This window comes from Scylla paramamosain, chromosome 35 (genome assembly GCF_035594125.1).
Source record: "Scylla paramamosain isolate STU-SP2022 chromosome 35, ASM3559412v1, whole genome shotgun sequence".
NCBI classification, from domain to species: Eukaryota; Metazoa; Arthropoda; class Malacostraca; order Decapoda; family Portunidae; genus Scylla; species Scylla paramamosain.
Window position 1 is genome coordinate 4797827 of NC_087185.1, and position 14500 is coordinate 4812326.

The following is a 14500-nucleotide window of genomic DNA, read 5'->3' on the forward strand; positions in this document are numbered from 1 at the left end:
AACTAACCTATTTTTAGTATTCTTCCCCACAGTTTTTAGTTCAAGTTAATTATTGGGTAACGCATGCTTAAAGGAGCTTTGTGTGTATGTTATATGGATTTAATTTAAAGAAACAGGAACTGTATCCTCAAATCACTTTGGCTTCTTATATTGACTGCTTTTGACAAGTTGTAGTGGAAGTCATTAGGATTGCCATGTCGTGTTCGTGATTCAGGTGCATTAAACAAGAATCCTGCATCATCTATGGGCAAAACACTTCTGGAAACCAACAAAGTATCTATTTGGCCTCTGAAAATAATTCTAGTGTTATCGTAGTTCTCCATAATGTAGTGGTGACTGCTTGTAACAGGTTGTAGCGGTAGTTATTACTGTGTTTATGGATGTGACTGTTTTGGTGATTCAAATGATAATCAACTATGCAACACTGATTGGAAAAAAAAAAACATGCATGGAAATCCAGAAAATCATCTCTGTGGTCTTTGAAAATAATTTCGGATGTCCTTTAAAATACAATGATAACTCAGATTGACTCACCGGTAGAGATGAAGGGAACGTTTAAATTCTCCGCCAAAAACGTCTGATGGCCGCCCCTCGGTTCGGTTCCAATATTTTTTTCGGTACATCCTTAATCCGAAATAATTGAGAGGCTGTGAACTTTATGCCTTCAAGACAACATGTCATTGATTAAATAATTCGAAATATTACAGAAATTCAAATATTGTTGCTATGTTTAGTATATGTCCACCTAGATATGAGTTTGTTATTGTGTTGGATTAACATTCCAAATACACTTAAACTAGAGAAAAATCCACATCTACATACTTTATTGGGGAAATATGTAAAAAGAAACGAAAATTATGTATACCTCGCCAAAAAATGACGGATTAGAAAGACTGTAGAGAGCAAGTGAGGGACTTTTTAGAATATTTTGGTGCAAGTTCGAACGGCGGCCATTGTTATTGTGAGCAAAATGGCGCCAGATAGATGGAGCCGAGAGACGCTGATTTGAACCCTCCACTGAGCAAGCTCACGCACCTGCTGCATCCCAAAGATACACGTAACTATCACCTAAGAATATAAGGACCATTATGGCTAACTTAAACAAGGATCTATACTTAAGTAAATAAATAAAGGCTACTAGTTGTTTTATCTTCCTGCGGTTTTGTTTTGTTGTCAAAGGAATATTTTGGGAGATAATTTATTGGATTGAGAGACGCGAAGATTATTCCTTACGGTCTTCGAGGTAGTGAAGGGAAGGTAATTGGCTTAACTTGCAATGTTGAAAAGATTATAAGGGTATTAATTTCGGCTGCCTTCTAGTTCGGCTTGTGGTTTAGCTCTTGTTGTTGTTTGGCTGTCATATTGAAATTACATTGGCGTTTCCATCTGGTTAGGTTTAGATTTCGTTGATTACGTAATTAATCATCATGATTTATATAACCATCATGTTTTTTCCCAAAATTAAATATTGTCTTGAATTTAATAGGATGAGGGTTTTCCCATAGTCCCGACGTTTGATAGTTTGCATCATTTATATCCATGACCGGTATTAGCTTAGGTCGTAATCAGGTTAGGTAGTTCAGGTCATTTACATTCATTGGTGCTAATAGTTTAAGTAATGTTATGTATAGTCTTGGTAGTACCGTATGTTATTTATAGTCTCGGCTGGTAGTTGTTTAGATTGTAGCATTATCAGGCGGTAAAAGATAAAGACACAAGGCGTTTTCTGTGCTCAGTGTTACTCGTGAAACATTTACTTGTGAAGTGCATTTGCTGTTGCTAGCTGGTATGATGATGTGGTCTGTCTTTCTTACATTTACTTATCGTGTATTTATTTATTTATTTAAGTGTAAGATCTTTATGGTAGTTATGGTTTAGGTTCTTTAGATATTCACACATTTTTTTGTCTAATTTGTAAGACTTCTTCAAGCCATGAGACATTTCTACCAATTTTAGTCCATTTTTTAAGACATTTCCAGCCTATAATACAATTCTGCCATTTTCACTTCATTCCCTAGCATGTTTCAGTCATGTTCACTTTACCTGACAAGCCATTTGAGCCATGTTCAGCACAACACCCACAGTACACCAGGGGACTCACTACACCAGCACATCTCCCACAGGCTAAGCAACCAAACCAGCACCATGGCGTCCGAGGAGAAGATCCTGCAGGTGGGGGAGGCGCAGGAGACCCCCCAGGCCATCACCATCACCATCGTGGACCCGTCAACACTGGGCAGCACCTCCCTCGATCCCTCCTTGGTGGCATCGGTGGAGGCCCAGGGCGGCGCGGACCCAGGCAGCATAGTGATGGTGTCTGGTGGCGGAGACTCGAAGGGCATCCTGCAGACAGTCACGGAAACACACATGGGAACAGAGGAGTTGCCAATTATCTCCAATATCTCCAACCCTGAGGAGGAGGATGAGGAAGAGGAGGAGACGATAGTACATGAAACTAAACTGTCGGAGAGTTTTGATGGAGGGGGAGACGAAGGGGAGCTCGGGGAGTCATTCGAGGAGGCTGAGGAAGCTGTTGGGCCTCACTGCCTGGTGTGTAATATAGATCTGACCTCCAATGATGTTGACGAGCAGGTCCCAGTGTTCAAGACGCAGACGTCCACCACACAAAGGAGGGTTGCTGTCTTCCTCTCCGGCCTTATTGGACAGAAGCTGACGTCACGCAAGGTAGGACGTCACGCTGGGTATTGTTTCAGTCTCTAAGTTTTGCTTGCCTCCCAGGTGTAGATGAGGTTAATGGATGCATAGTAAGATGGTTAATGAAATATTGGTGTATTAAGGGACATATATGCCTTTTTTCTATTGGCACCTCAGTAGGCCTCCCCCTCCTCCTCCTCTCTCTCTCTCTCTCTCTCTCTCTCTCTCTCTCTCTCTCTCTCTCTCTCTCTCTCTCTCTCTCTCTCTCTCTCTCTCTCTCTCTCTCTCTCTCTCTCTCTCTCTCTCTCTCTCTCTCTCTCTCTCTCTCTCTCTCTCTCTCTCTCTCTCTCTCTCTCTCTCTCATTACATAAATTTTGTTTCCCCTGGCCAGTACCCCTCTTACATAAACAAGAAAAAAATATCAGTTTAATGCCGCAGTGAAATATACTTATTGCAGGTCGAAATTCAAGTAGCTAGAACCAGTCTTACATAACATGCATTGATTTAACAGTGTGGAAGCCTTTCATTCACTTTTTTTTTCCAATATCAATGTTAAGGGGAATTGTTACCAGACCATTGTACCCACAGGCCCACAGTGACATCCTGTGTCGGCGGTGCTTCAGTCTCCTGGACCGCGTGGATTCCCTGGAGGTGGAGATCCGGGAAACAAAGGAGGAGATTGTAAATAAGTATCAGGAGACTGTGTCATCGTACGGAGGGCGAGCAAGAAGAAGAAAACCTGCCACAGCAAAAAATCCTGACTATGTGTTCCCCAAGGTTAGTTCAGGGGTGATGGGGACCCTTGCACTGGTTCCCTTGGTAGTGTGACAAGGGAGGACAATTTGCTGTTGTCTGATGGGAGGTTTTAGTTGTTTTGTCTGAGGAAATGTAATGTTTAATGATACTCCCTGATGTGTACACTGTTTGGTCTTGCAGTCAGTTATATATATCTCTCTCTTCTCTCGTTTTCTTTAAGTGATGTCAATGACCCACCTTCTTTCCTCTGTTTTTCATTATTATGCCAAAAATTTTCTATTTTATTTATATTCTAAGCCAGCAATCACAAGATATGGCCCATATAAAGCAACACACACACACACACACACACACACACACACACACACACACACACACACACACACACACACACACACACACACACACACACACACACACACACACATCAATCACACTCTTAGCCCCATCATCCCCTAATGGAAAGGGACAATTTCATGGACCACTGTACTACACCTCAGGAACTTAAGCAGAGCACAGCTTCCCTAAACTTTTCAATAATAATATACTTCTTTTATTTTTTTTTAACATTTCTCCAAGTTATGTCAATGACCTCCCTAATATTCTTGATTCACTATCAAGTTAACATTTTACAGTAACATGTCACTGTGCTTCCAGGTTGAGCCGGAGGATGAAGCCGACCAGTTGCTGGACATGGAACTGGATGGGAACTTTGAGCCGCAGGTGGAGGATCTGATGGACGAGGACCCAAGCCTGCAGGATGACGACTGGGAGCCAAAATTTAAGAGGCCAAGGATAAAGAAAGAAAGTACAAGTATATCTGGTGAGTTTTGACCTGCACTAGTTTGGTCATGTATATTTTTGGTTACAGACAAGTTAAGTTTACATTGTGCATAGGCATTTATATTTATTTATTATAGCTATTAGTACCAGTGTATCATTGTTATTTAATATGGTTAAATAATCTCTTAATTAGTGGTGTCTTTCAGAAATTATACTCAGAGCATGAAAGGCATAACATTTTATCAAGTTTGAGAAGCCATAGTGAAAGTGTTCAAATAATGTTATTAGACAGTTAACATTCATCCTGGTGAATGTGGGAATGATGAGCAGCTCGACATGTCTTACTGTTGCAGAAACCAGTGACCCTCCAAAGAGGAAGCGGGGGCGGCCCAGAAAGGACCTGTCCAAATCCAAGGTAAGGAGCCAGTGATTATTAATTGTTACCATTTTGTCTTGGCCACTAGAAGAAGAAAGACTGGAAGTATTTGTTGATATTTTCATCTTAGTATATATGACATTTCATTGATTAGTACTGAGGGAGATGCCTTAATAGATGGCAGAAAAATAGTTGATCCAAGTTTAAAGCTAAGGATGATTGTGAAATTTCATGTTACCTCTGTCTTGTCTTTCTTCATCTAGTAAATCCAGACAACTACATTATTTGTTGTTGACCCAGAGCAAAATCTTAGCTAGTTTAATTTTTGATGTAGAAATGATAACATAATTGGGATTGTCAGACCTTGCACAAACACTGCTGTGAACAAAGCTGCTGCAAAGCTCATTGTAATGCTATTATTTGTGTTGCTGCAGACAAAGAAAATTTTCATGCATGGGAAAACAAATCCCTAAGAATGATTTAGTCAGACTGATGTTTTCATGTTTGTTAGGATATAAAAGCATCAAAATCTGTCTCTACATGTCAAGATGACTTTTCCATTAATGCAAAATTGCCAAGACAAGACATCATGCCTTGTCTTACTGTTTCAATAGAAGTGCAGAGAAAGGGTCATAATAGTTAATAAAATTGCTAAATATGATTCTGGCTATGTTGCAGGTGAATTGCAATTTACTGATAAGTTATGCCCAAAAGTCTATTTTGATTGAAAATTTCTTAATTTTTATAATGTGTAGATGTTGAATTTAATTTCTAGTACTTTTGTTAAAAGTTGTAAAAATTTATATTCACAAATGTGAATTATGAAAAAGACAAAGAAAAAAGTATTTTTTATCTTAAAAAATTATTAGACCTAATGTTTGTAAATCGTGGTTCACCTGTATTTGAATTTCATGTAACAGAAAGGTGAGTGTTACAACCTCAAGGTGTAGCAGTAAACAAAGCTGCCATCATCATGTATAAGACTGAATTTTATTTGATGTGAATTGAATATGCTACTATTTTGTGTCTGTTTGGCTCTGCATTGAACCAACTGCTGCTACCTCATGATTGAGTTTGTGTTTGATGCTTTTATTCTTGGAAAAAGCAAATGATTTGTTATTGTTATGTGAGATCAAGCAGCTGTAACACAAAGCGATGCTTATTGTAGTGATCTGAGAGACACTTTAACAGTTTTCTGGGCTGATGTACACCACTTGTGTCATAAGGATGTGTGTATGTGTGTGCATATAGTAGTAGAAATTATAGTGGCAGTCTTACTGGTACAACATAGGCACATTAAATTGCCCTCAATAACAGTATGCAACTGTTTGGAGAAATACATGTTGTTGGCCTTCATGAAGAGATCTCTGTTAAGTGCTGGGTGAGATTTAGGCATGAAAGATATCAGTAATTTAGTAATGGTGTGATATGGCAAGCTGATAAATGTGTGACAGTAGAAATGTTTTGATTATTATTTACCATCCAGGTACTCTAATCCCTCATGTGCCCTCAATTACATCAGCATCACCACCACCTCCATCAGTTCTGTCATCCTCCCCTCAACCAATGTTAGCTTGTTCTGTAATTCATGTAATGATCATATGAAGCTCATTAATAATTTGATTTGTTGTTGGAACTGAGTGTGGTATTTAATTTTTAATCAAGATCTAACATGTTTTATGCTCATTGTCGCTGAAAATATCCAAATCTCTATTCTGTGTGTTTGGGTTGGGCTTGAAAGAATACTGCCAATATATTCCCTGCATATCGTAAAAAAGGCAACAAAAAGGGATTATGGCCGGTGTCTTGGGGGAGTGAGGGTAGGTGCCCTGTGCCATACCATATACCATCTTTGTATTTTTTCATTCTTTCTAAAGATGATCTTACACTAGGGATCTTTTCAACTTGGTCAGGTTTTCATATTCTCCAAGTGGTGATGGGGACACAGAGGTGCAGCATCAGCTTGTTTCCCACAGGTTGCTAGATTTCTGTGGATGTTTGGTGGCACCACATAACTCATTTATGGGAAGCACTCATATTTGGGGTTTGGGTGGGTTGTCATCTCGTTACTAATGATTACTGTGTCTATTCTTTTTATTTATACAAACAAACAAAGTATTTTACATACTTTGCTTGTTTGTATTATAGAGTTGATTATGAAAAATTGCAGTGGCATCACTGTTTGTGTGTGTGTGTGTGTGTGTGTGTATGCACATGTGTGCACATGTGTGCATGAATGTTTTTGTGTGCAAATGAGCGTGCAAATCTATCTTTTGTATGCTTAGTGGGTCGCTGGTTAGTTATTACTGAAAAACTTTTGTTAATTTATTTGACATTATTAGAAAGAAAACCTGAACACTGGTGAATGATATTACAAGAAGAGAACTGACAGCATTTTAGACATTATTGTTGATTACTAAAGCATATTTCCATGGCTTGATTTTTACAAGAAGATATTATTGCACTTCACCTTACATTGATGTGCTGTGCCAAGAAGCAAGCACAGAAAATAGGTGACTAAGTGCAACTTCTTCTTGTTCCAGGAGGAGTCTCCACACCTTGAGAATATCGTTGAGGGGAGGAACGTGGGAGGGGTAGAGGACGATCACTTTGTAAGAGGAGTGGGAAAGCGTCCAATTAAGTTAGAGCATGCCCCCCAAGAATGTCAGGCATCTCGACCCAAGCAGTCCAAGCCTACCACAAATAGTGTGACTCACGTGTACCTTGATGAGCTCCTGGCTTGTCCAGATTGTGGTGAGCTGTTCAATAGTGAACCGCTGTTCAAGGTTCACTGTTCTGAGGCTCATGCCACACCGAGTGGCAAATGCCCCCACTGCCCCCTTGTTTTTGACAAAAAATATGATTTAGATTCTCATCTGGTCAACCACATTCCAAATAACCTGTCTTGCGATAAGTGTGAAGTGGGCTTTCCAACAGCTGCTCTTCTCATCAAGCATCTGAAAGATAATCATCCTGATACTGCCAACACTTGCAATTCTTGTAATGCAACATTCATAAATGAGAAGCAGTTACAATTCCACTTTGAAAAAAAGCACAAAAGAGGAAAGAGAAAGTCTGCTAACACTGACGTGAAGGTTGCTCCCGTCAACTCTATACTTTGTGAAGAATGTGGAAATGTGTGTAAAAATATGATAGCATATCATACTCACAGGTATAAGGAACACATCCACCTGTTCCCTCATGAATGCAAAGTCTGTTGCCGTAGATTTTCAAAGTTGAAATTTTTGGAAAGCCACTTAAAAACTCACATCAATGGGTCATATGAATGTCTGAAGTGTGCAGTAAAGTTTGGGACAGAGTATCACCTCGTTGACCACATGTATTATGTCCATGGGCAGAAAAAAGTGCTCATGTGTGATGAATGTAAAAGATTTTTCAGTAGTCCCACATCACTGAAAACACACAAAGAAATGGAGCACAAAGATAATATGGATTGTCCTGAAACATGTGTTATTTGCAAAGAAAAATATCCATCAAAATTAGGTCTCAAGAGACACATGTTGAGTCACATCAGGGCATATCAATGCAAATTTTGTCATAGAAAATTAAGTTCTAAAGCATCTTTAGACATTCACATAAACATGGTCCACACTAAGGAACGCGCTTTTTCGTGTCCTCAGTGTGAGAGAGAATTTTATGCCAAACATTTGCTGCAAATGCACATAAAGAGAGTACACAGTGATCGCAGTGACTTTCAGTTCAAGTGCAAGCTTTGTGGTAAGGTTTACCTTCAGGAGTGGGAGTTGACACTTCATCACAAGACTCACACCAACGAGCGAAACTACAAATGTGACGTGTGTGGGGACGCCTTCTACACTCTGTCACGCATGCGTTACCACAGAGCCACACACAAAACCACCAGGGACTCTGAGTGCCCTATTTGCTCCCAGATGTTTCGGCGGGATGTTGACACAAAGAATCACTTGCGACGAGTCCATAAAGTTGCACACCCTGGCAACTTCATGGATCTGTGTTCACGCCACGGATTGGAGAAAGCGAAAGAACTCACGCAGATGGAAACTGCCTCTGAGCAGAAGGTTCTAACAGGGAAGGTTGAAGATGTGATGGATGAAGACGGCTTAGAACACATCACACTGTATCGTGTGGAGGAAGAACAGAAACCACCAGTGCAGGTTGTAATACCTGATGGGATGGGGATGATGGTGCTGGAGGACACAGTGATGGATGCTGCTTCCACTGCTAATGTTCAGCAGCCGCAAGATGAAGTTACCTATATCTATGAAGTAAGGGATGGGAAGAGGAAGCAACATGGAGAAATTATTGACTTCATTAAAGTTAAAGAGTACACTTGGTGAAAGTTTCAAGATAGAGTGTACTAGCATGGTCACACCAGTATTGACAAAACATTCCACAACCTGAAAAACTATCACTTATTAGCTACATAGAGATATGTTTCTTACTTTGGGAAATTGTCAGACCAGATGGACCTATTTCACTTTCCATTGTTAATTAGGACCATGAACATGATGGTCCTCTACAGTGCACTGTCTCCATTACAGGAGTTGGATGGTGAAGGTTGTATAGCAGCTGGAGAAGGTCACCTTGGCTGCTCAGGAAAGGTGGAAACTGAGACTTGTATCCACTGTGAGGAGGAGGTTCCTACCACGCAGCTGATGAATCATGTGGAAAATCATGAAAATAAACAGTATTCGTGTCCATTTTGTCCACACAAGGCTGCTCGTCTTTCATTGTCTCATCACCTTCAGGAAAAACACAAAGAAAATTTTCTAACCTGTGACAAATGTTCATTGAAGTTCGTTGACTCAAAAAGTTTTGATGGTCATCGGTTGACTCATATAAATGGTGACTACCCTTGTGAAAACTGTGATGTAAAGTTTGGAACCAGTAGTGAGCTGTGCAACCATAGAAATTTAGAACATATCCATAAAGAGGGTGGAAAATATGCTTGCCCCCTTTGTAACAAAATATTTCAGGTGAGATCAAAATTTGTGACACATATAATTAAGTTCCACAGAGGTAAAGTTCAAATTGATGGGCTTGTTTGGGGGAGCAGAGGCTCTCTGGTGTGTGATGTGTGTCAAAAGATCTTCAAGAAAGCTTCATTGTATTTAGCTCATGAAAAGACACACAAAAGCAAGACACTTTGTTGTCATTATTGTGAGAACACATACTCATCACAAAGCCTACTGCAAGACCACATTCTGACTCACCTGTTTGGAGATTATGGATGTAGTGAATGTAGTGTCAGATTTGCATCTAAACACCAGCTTGGTCTGCATGAAGGAAAGGTGCACAGGTCGGCATTAAGCAAAGCATGTGAATACTGTCATAAAGAATTTCGTGACCAGATGAGGTTGATCTGCCACAGACGAAAGGACCATCCAGAATCAGAGGAGTCCCACATGGCCAAGTATTGCTGCTCTGAGTGTGGGATGAAATTTGCAATGAGAGGCAACCTTGTCAGACATTTCTGTGTCCATGAGAGGGATAAAAATGCCAAGCCACCCACGTGCAATGTGTGTGGTAAAGTTTTGGCAAATAAATATTCTCTAGCAACTCACATGAGGACTCACTCCAGGGACACATACAGTAAATGTGATATTTGTGATAAGGCGTTTGTGTCAAAATACACCCTTATTGATCATGTCAGAAGAATTCATGAGGAGTTTGGGGCAGGAAGGGACAAAGTGTGTGACCACTGTGGCAGAAGTTTTTTCACCAAGACTGAATTAAAGTACCACATCAAAAGCCACACTGGTGAGAGGCCTTACAGGTGTGACATGTGTGGGGAAACCTACTTGACGTCCTCAGCTCTTAGGTACCACATGCAGAAACACTCCAATATTATGTTTGTGTGCCCTGAATGTAAAGCAGAATTTGAGAATTATGTAGGGTGGAGCACTCACATGAAACGAGTGCACGGCATAACTCGGGTGAGGGATTACAAGAGGCAGCATGGTGTCTTGCAAGTCGTCATGAGCAAGGAGACTCCTTCATATAGTGATGGACAAAATGGTGTAGACAGTTCCCTTACACATTTGATAAAAAAGAACAGTGAGGGAACACCAACTTTAGCTGTCGGTCTTGAGGAAACTGTTGTGAGTGTGCCTGAAAAGACCAGTAACGTGATCCAGGTGGTGTCCTATAATGATGCAGCTAATCCTCTCATCCACACTGTAAATGCTGCCGAGGTTGGCTTGAATCACTCCAGAAATGAGGAAACTGATATGTCCCATCCAAATCTACCATCAGAAACAGGACTAGGAAAAAATCACATGGCCCCTATAATTGAGGATGAGTGGGAAATTATTCTCCCTGAGGGCTGTGAGGATGCATCTGTTATTTCTGAGGAGTGGGCAGGCAGAGTAGCTGTGTCTCAGGGAGGGCCCCACCAGTTTGTGTTGACAGGGGAGTGGGAGGGCACCCAGCTCATTGTGGCAGAGGAAGGGGAGGAGTCTCGAGTGGGAATGACAGAGTGGAAAGGTGTTGAGCATTAGTCTAGTGGAAGGGAAATCTATTTTGCATTGGAGCTATTGTCATCCTTATTTATTGTTTCCGGTGAGAAAAATGTTCATATGCATATCTTAAGGAAAATTTTTGGAATGAAAGATATTCAGAGCCAAAAAGTGCCCTCTGAGTGACAGTTTTATCATTTAATTGAAAGATGTAAGCAGTATGTGGAACACCCTTATTTCAGCAAGCCATCTAATTAGAGATCTGTCATTTACAAAGTTCAATGCTAACTGAGGTTAAATATTTCCAGATTTCTTATACATAGTTAAATAATTCCTATTTTCTTGCTTTCTTATACTGAGAAATGGTGGACAAAATGTATTTCCTTAAATGCATATGTATTAATTTCCATTTTGGAAAGGAAGCATCCTCATGTGGAGGCAAAATATTTCATAATGCACATTAATTCCTCTTATAGAGGTGGTGCTTATGTGTGATATGTATATATACTATTAATTATTTATATGTAATGATTGCATAATAAATATGATAACATTCTTTGGCAAGTGTATATATATTAATAATATTCTCAAATGGGTATTGTATAGAAACCTTATTTTATTTTCAATGCTCAGGAATCAAGATGAATTTGCAAAAGGCTCTGCAAGTTTTTTCAACTTCCCTTGAAATTTACCTCCTTTTATATTGATTAGAGGAGAAGGCCTCAGACTGAGTGTTCATGTTCTCTTACACCATCTTTGACAGCATGGGGGAAGAGTTTGGAGAGCAGTGTGCAGTGAGTGAGTTTGTGGGAGGGGCAGAGAGATGCATCTTAAATGTGGGAGGTGTGGACCAAATGTGAAGTGGGGAGGGAATGAGTAAGAAAGGAGTGTGTCTGCATTGGGAGGGAGGGAGGCTTTATGGCTTTGACTGCTCATTTATGGGGTGCTCCTGAAGGCAGCAGGTTGTCAGAGAGTGCTTGATATACAGGTGGTGTGAATAAATGTAAATGATGAATAACAGTAAGAGGAATGTCTTTGTATGACTGTGTGTGTGTGTGTGTGTGTGTGTGTGTGCACGTACATGCATACTATACTTTCTGCTCCTATTGTAACATGGCTCACATTCCTGATTCCTTATCAAGGAACAATGTCAGTATTAAGTTTCACATAAAAGAAAGTTGTTGTGAAATAGCTTAGCACTGCTGAAATTGTCTGCATGTGAGTAATATTACTCGTAATAGCTATCATTGATCACAAAAGTTAATTTTGTGAGTCTTTGGGCTGTCAGCAAAGTAGTAATTTTTATGCTTTTACTCATTAATTGGTGTGCCATATTGCATTGGAACAGACATTGTGGAAGGTCTGAGTATTGGCAGCTTTCATAAAACAAGCAGCAGTATGGATTTATACATGACAGATAGTTGAATTGTTTTATTTTTGTTGTGGTCACTACTGTGAATTCACTGCAATAATAAATTCAGTTTTACACGAATACATATATAAGAATGGAAAGCTTAGGTGAATGCACCTCATTGTCCACCTGCCTGACCAGATGTCGTCAGATGATGAGGGTGGACCATTGGCATTTAACCTTGTGGATGATGCCACTAGTCGAGGAAACACTTTACTGGTTGACAGCAGAGGATATTCCTACACCAGAGGCAAAGAATCTCCCAAAGGTAATATACCTCTGTTTATATATATTACCTTTCAAAGTAAGACTGCTATAAATGCAAATTTTGTGCTGCAGTTTCCTAGATTCCATACAACACTAGGGAATTACAATACCTTTTTATGGACATTTTCAGGTATTACTTGGAGGTGTACCATCAGAAATGTCAAAACCTATTGCAAGGCCACTGTACGACAGAAGGGCTATATGTTCATTCCTGGCTCAGTGGAACATTGCCACCTGGCAGAACAAGGGGCTCTTCCCATGGCTAAGGCCTTCAGTAGGATCAACAAAGAGATCAAAGCTCGTCCTCTTGAGTCACCTGCCTCGGTAGCAAAAGAGGTGATATCCACAGAGTTCACCCCGGATACTCTTGATCACATTGCCAAGGCCAAGCTTATAAGGCGAGCACACTACCACAGGCGGTCCCTGCACCCCAAGAGCCTCTCATCAGTAAATGTAAAGGTGATCTTTTGGCTTTGTTGGTCTCCCTTAGCTTGTGTGTCATGCAGTCACTTCAGTTCATGCATAGGATCATCTTTCCTCTTTCTGATTTTGCATAGTTACTTAGTTTGCAATATTTGAATCAGCTCATGCTCTTATGTATACTCGTAGCTAGTATTTATTTATGTAAGCATTTTGGATTTTTTATGTCATGAATCAAGTGATTTTTTATTAGACATTATGGTAATTTAAATGAACTGATGAGAAATAATTTGTTCTTGTTGATTGGTAGTAGAGGCAGGGAGGCATACTTTTAGCTCTTGTGAAAAGAAGGAATGCAAACAGACTCTTCCATCTTCTTTTATCACATATTGACTAAATTTTAGCTATTTATAATTCTGGAAATGTAATTTTAAGAGTGCACGTTGTTCATTAGTTTACAAATTGCTTACATGTCACTCATTATACTCCCATAATACCTACATGGCACTCACATACAAGAAGTCTGTTGTTTGCTAACTTTCTACTCTTCACATGAAAAGATTTTCACTCACAAAATGTTTTACACAGTCTGGTCAGGAATGTAGTTCATTCAGATATATTGCACTAGCCTTCCTCCACTCAGATTAGCAATTTAGCCCTTACTTGTTCAGCCACTGACTTTAATGTTGCTATGTAGGTGTTGGTAGATGAAGAGCCAGCCCCCTGGACATTCGAGGTAGTAGAGGATGCCACTAAGAGAGGGAAACCAAGGCTCCTTGACAGCAGAGGATATTCTTACACCCAGGCCAAGGGGACAGCCAATGGTACTGTTGTTGTTTTCACTGTAATATTGTTGTTACATTGAAGTTTAACATTATGCCAGTGCACTGTTATTTGTTTGGAGTATGTAATATCTTCAATTTCTGTCGTCACTGACTATTAAATTTTGCACCAAAAAGTAGCCTTCCTCCTCCAGATATTTCTCACACGTGCATGACAACATGCAAGCAATAAATTATTTGTTGAAAATCGAAAATATTCTCATAATTTTACAGCCATGAATTGGAAATTTAATTGGAAAATATATAGGCATCTCATATTTTCTCCAGTGTTTTGATAGCTGAGATGATGTTCAAATTGTCTCATGTTATCATTATCAGTGCTAATGGTGCAGCATTATTTCAACTTGATATTTGTGCTTAATATCTAAACGTCTGAAATGACCTTTTGATATCTTCAAATGATATTGCACTGTTTTGAGGTACTTATTAGATTTATATTTTAAAGAATACAGTTAATGCAGTTCACAGGAAAAATTTCTTTCTCTTATTTGAAATAGTCATTGAATGTAATCATCAACAGTTTATTGCTGTG

The 14500-nt window shown here is 39.7% G+C and overlaps 1 protein-coding gene across 8 annotated transcripts in view; it reads left to right on the forward strand.

Moving 5' to 3' along the window:
* The first annotated feature begins 713 nt into the window (after positions 1 to 713).
* LOC135090589 (zinc finger protein 354A-like) overlaps positions 714 to 14500 on the forward strand; it is a 34802-nt gene continuing 21015 nt past the window's right edge. For 2 of the 8 annotated variants that reach the window (XM_063987471.1, XM_063987470.1), the window contains exons 1-5: positions 910 to 1057; positions 2124 to 2685; positions 3244 to 3432; positions 4069 to 4234; positions 4548 to 4609. In XM_063987471.1, the coding sequence (XP_063843541.1) occupies positions 2146 to 2685; positions 3244 to 3432; positions 4069 to 4234; positions 4548 to 4609 (957 nt within the window). In that variant the 5' untranslated portion in view covers positions 910 to 1057; positions 2124 to 2145. The other 6 variants (XM_063987473.1, XM_063987474.1, XM_063987475.1 and 3 more) reach the window with 6 other exon arrangements.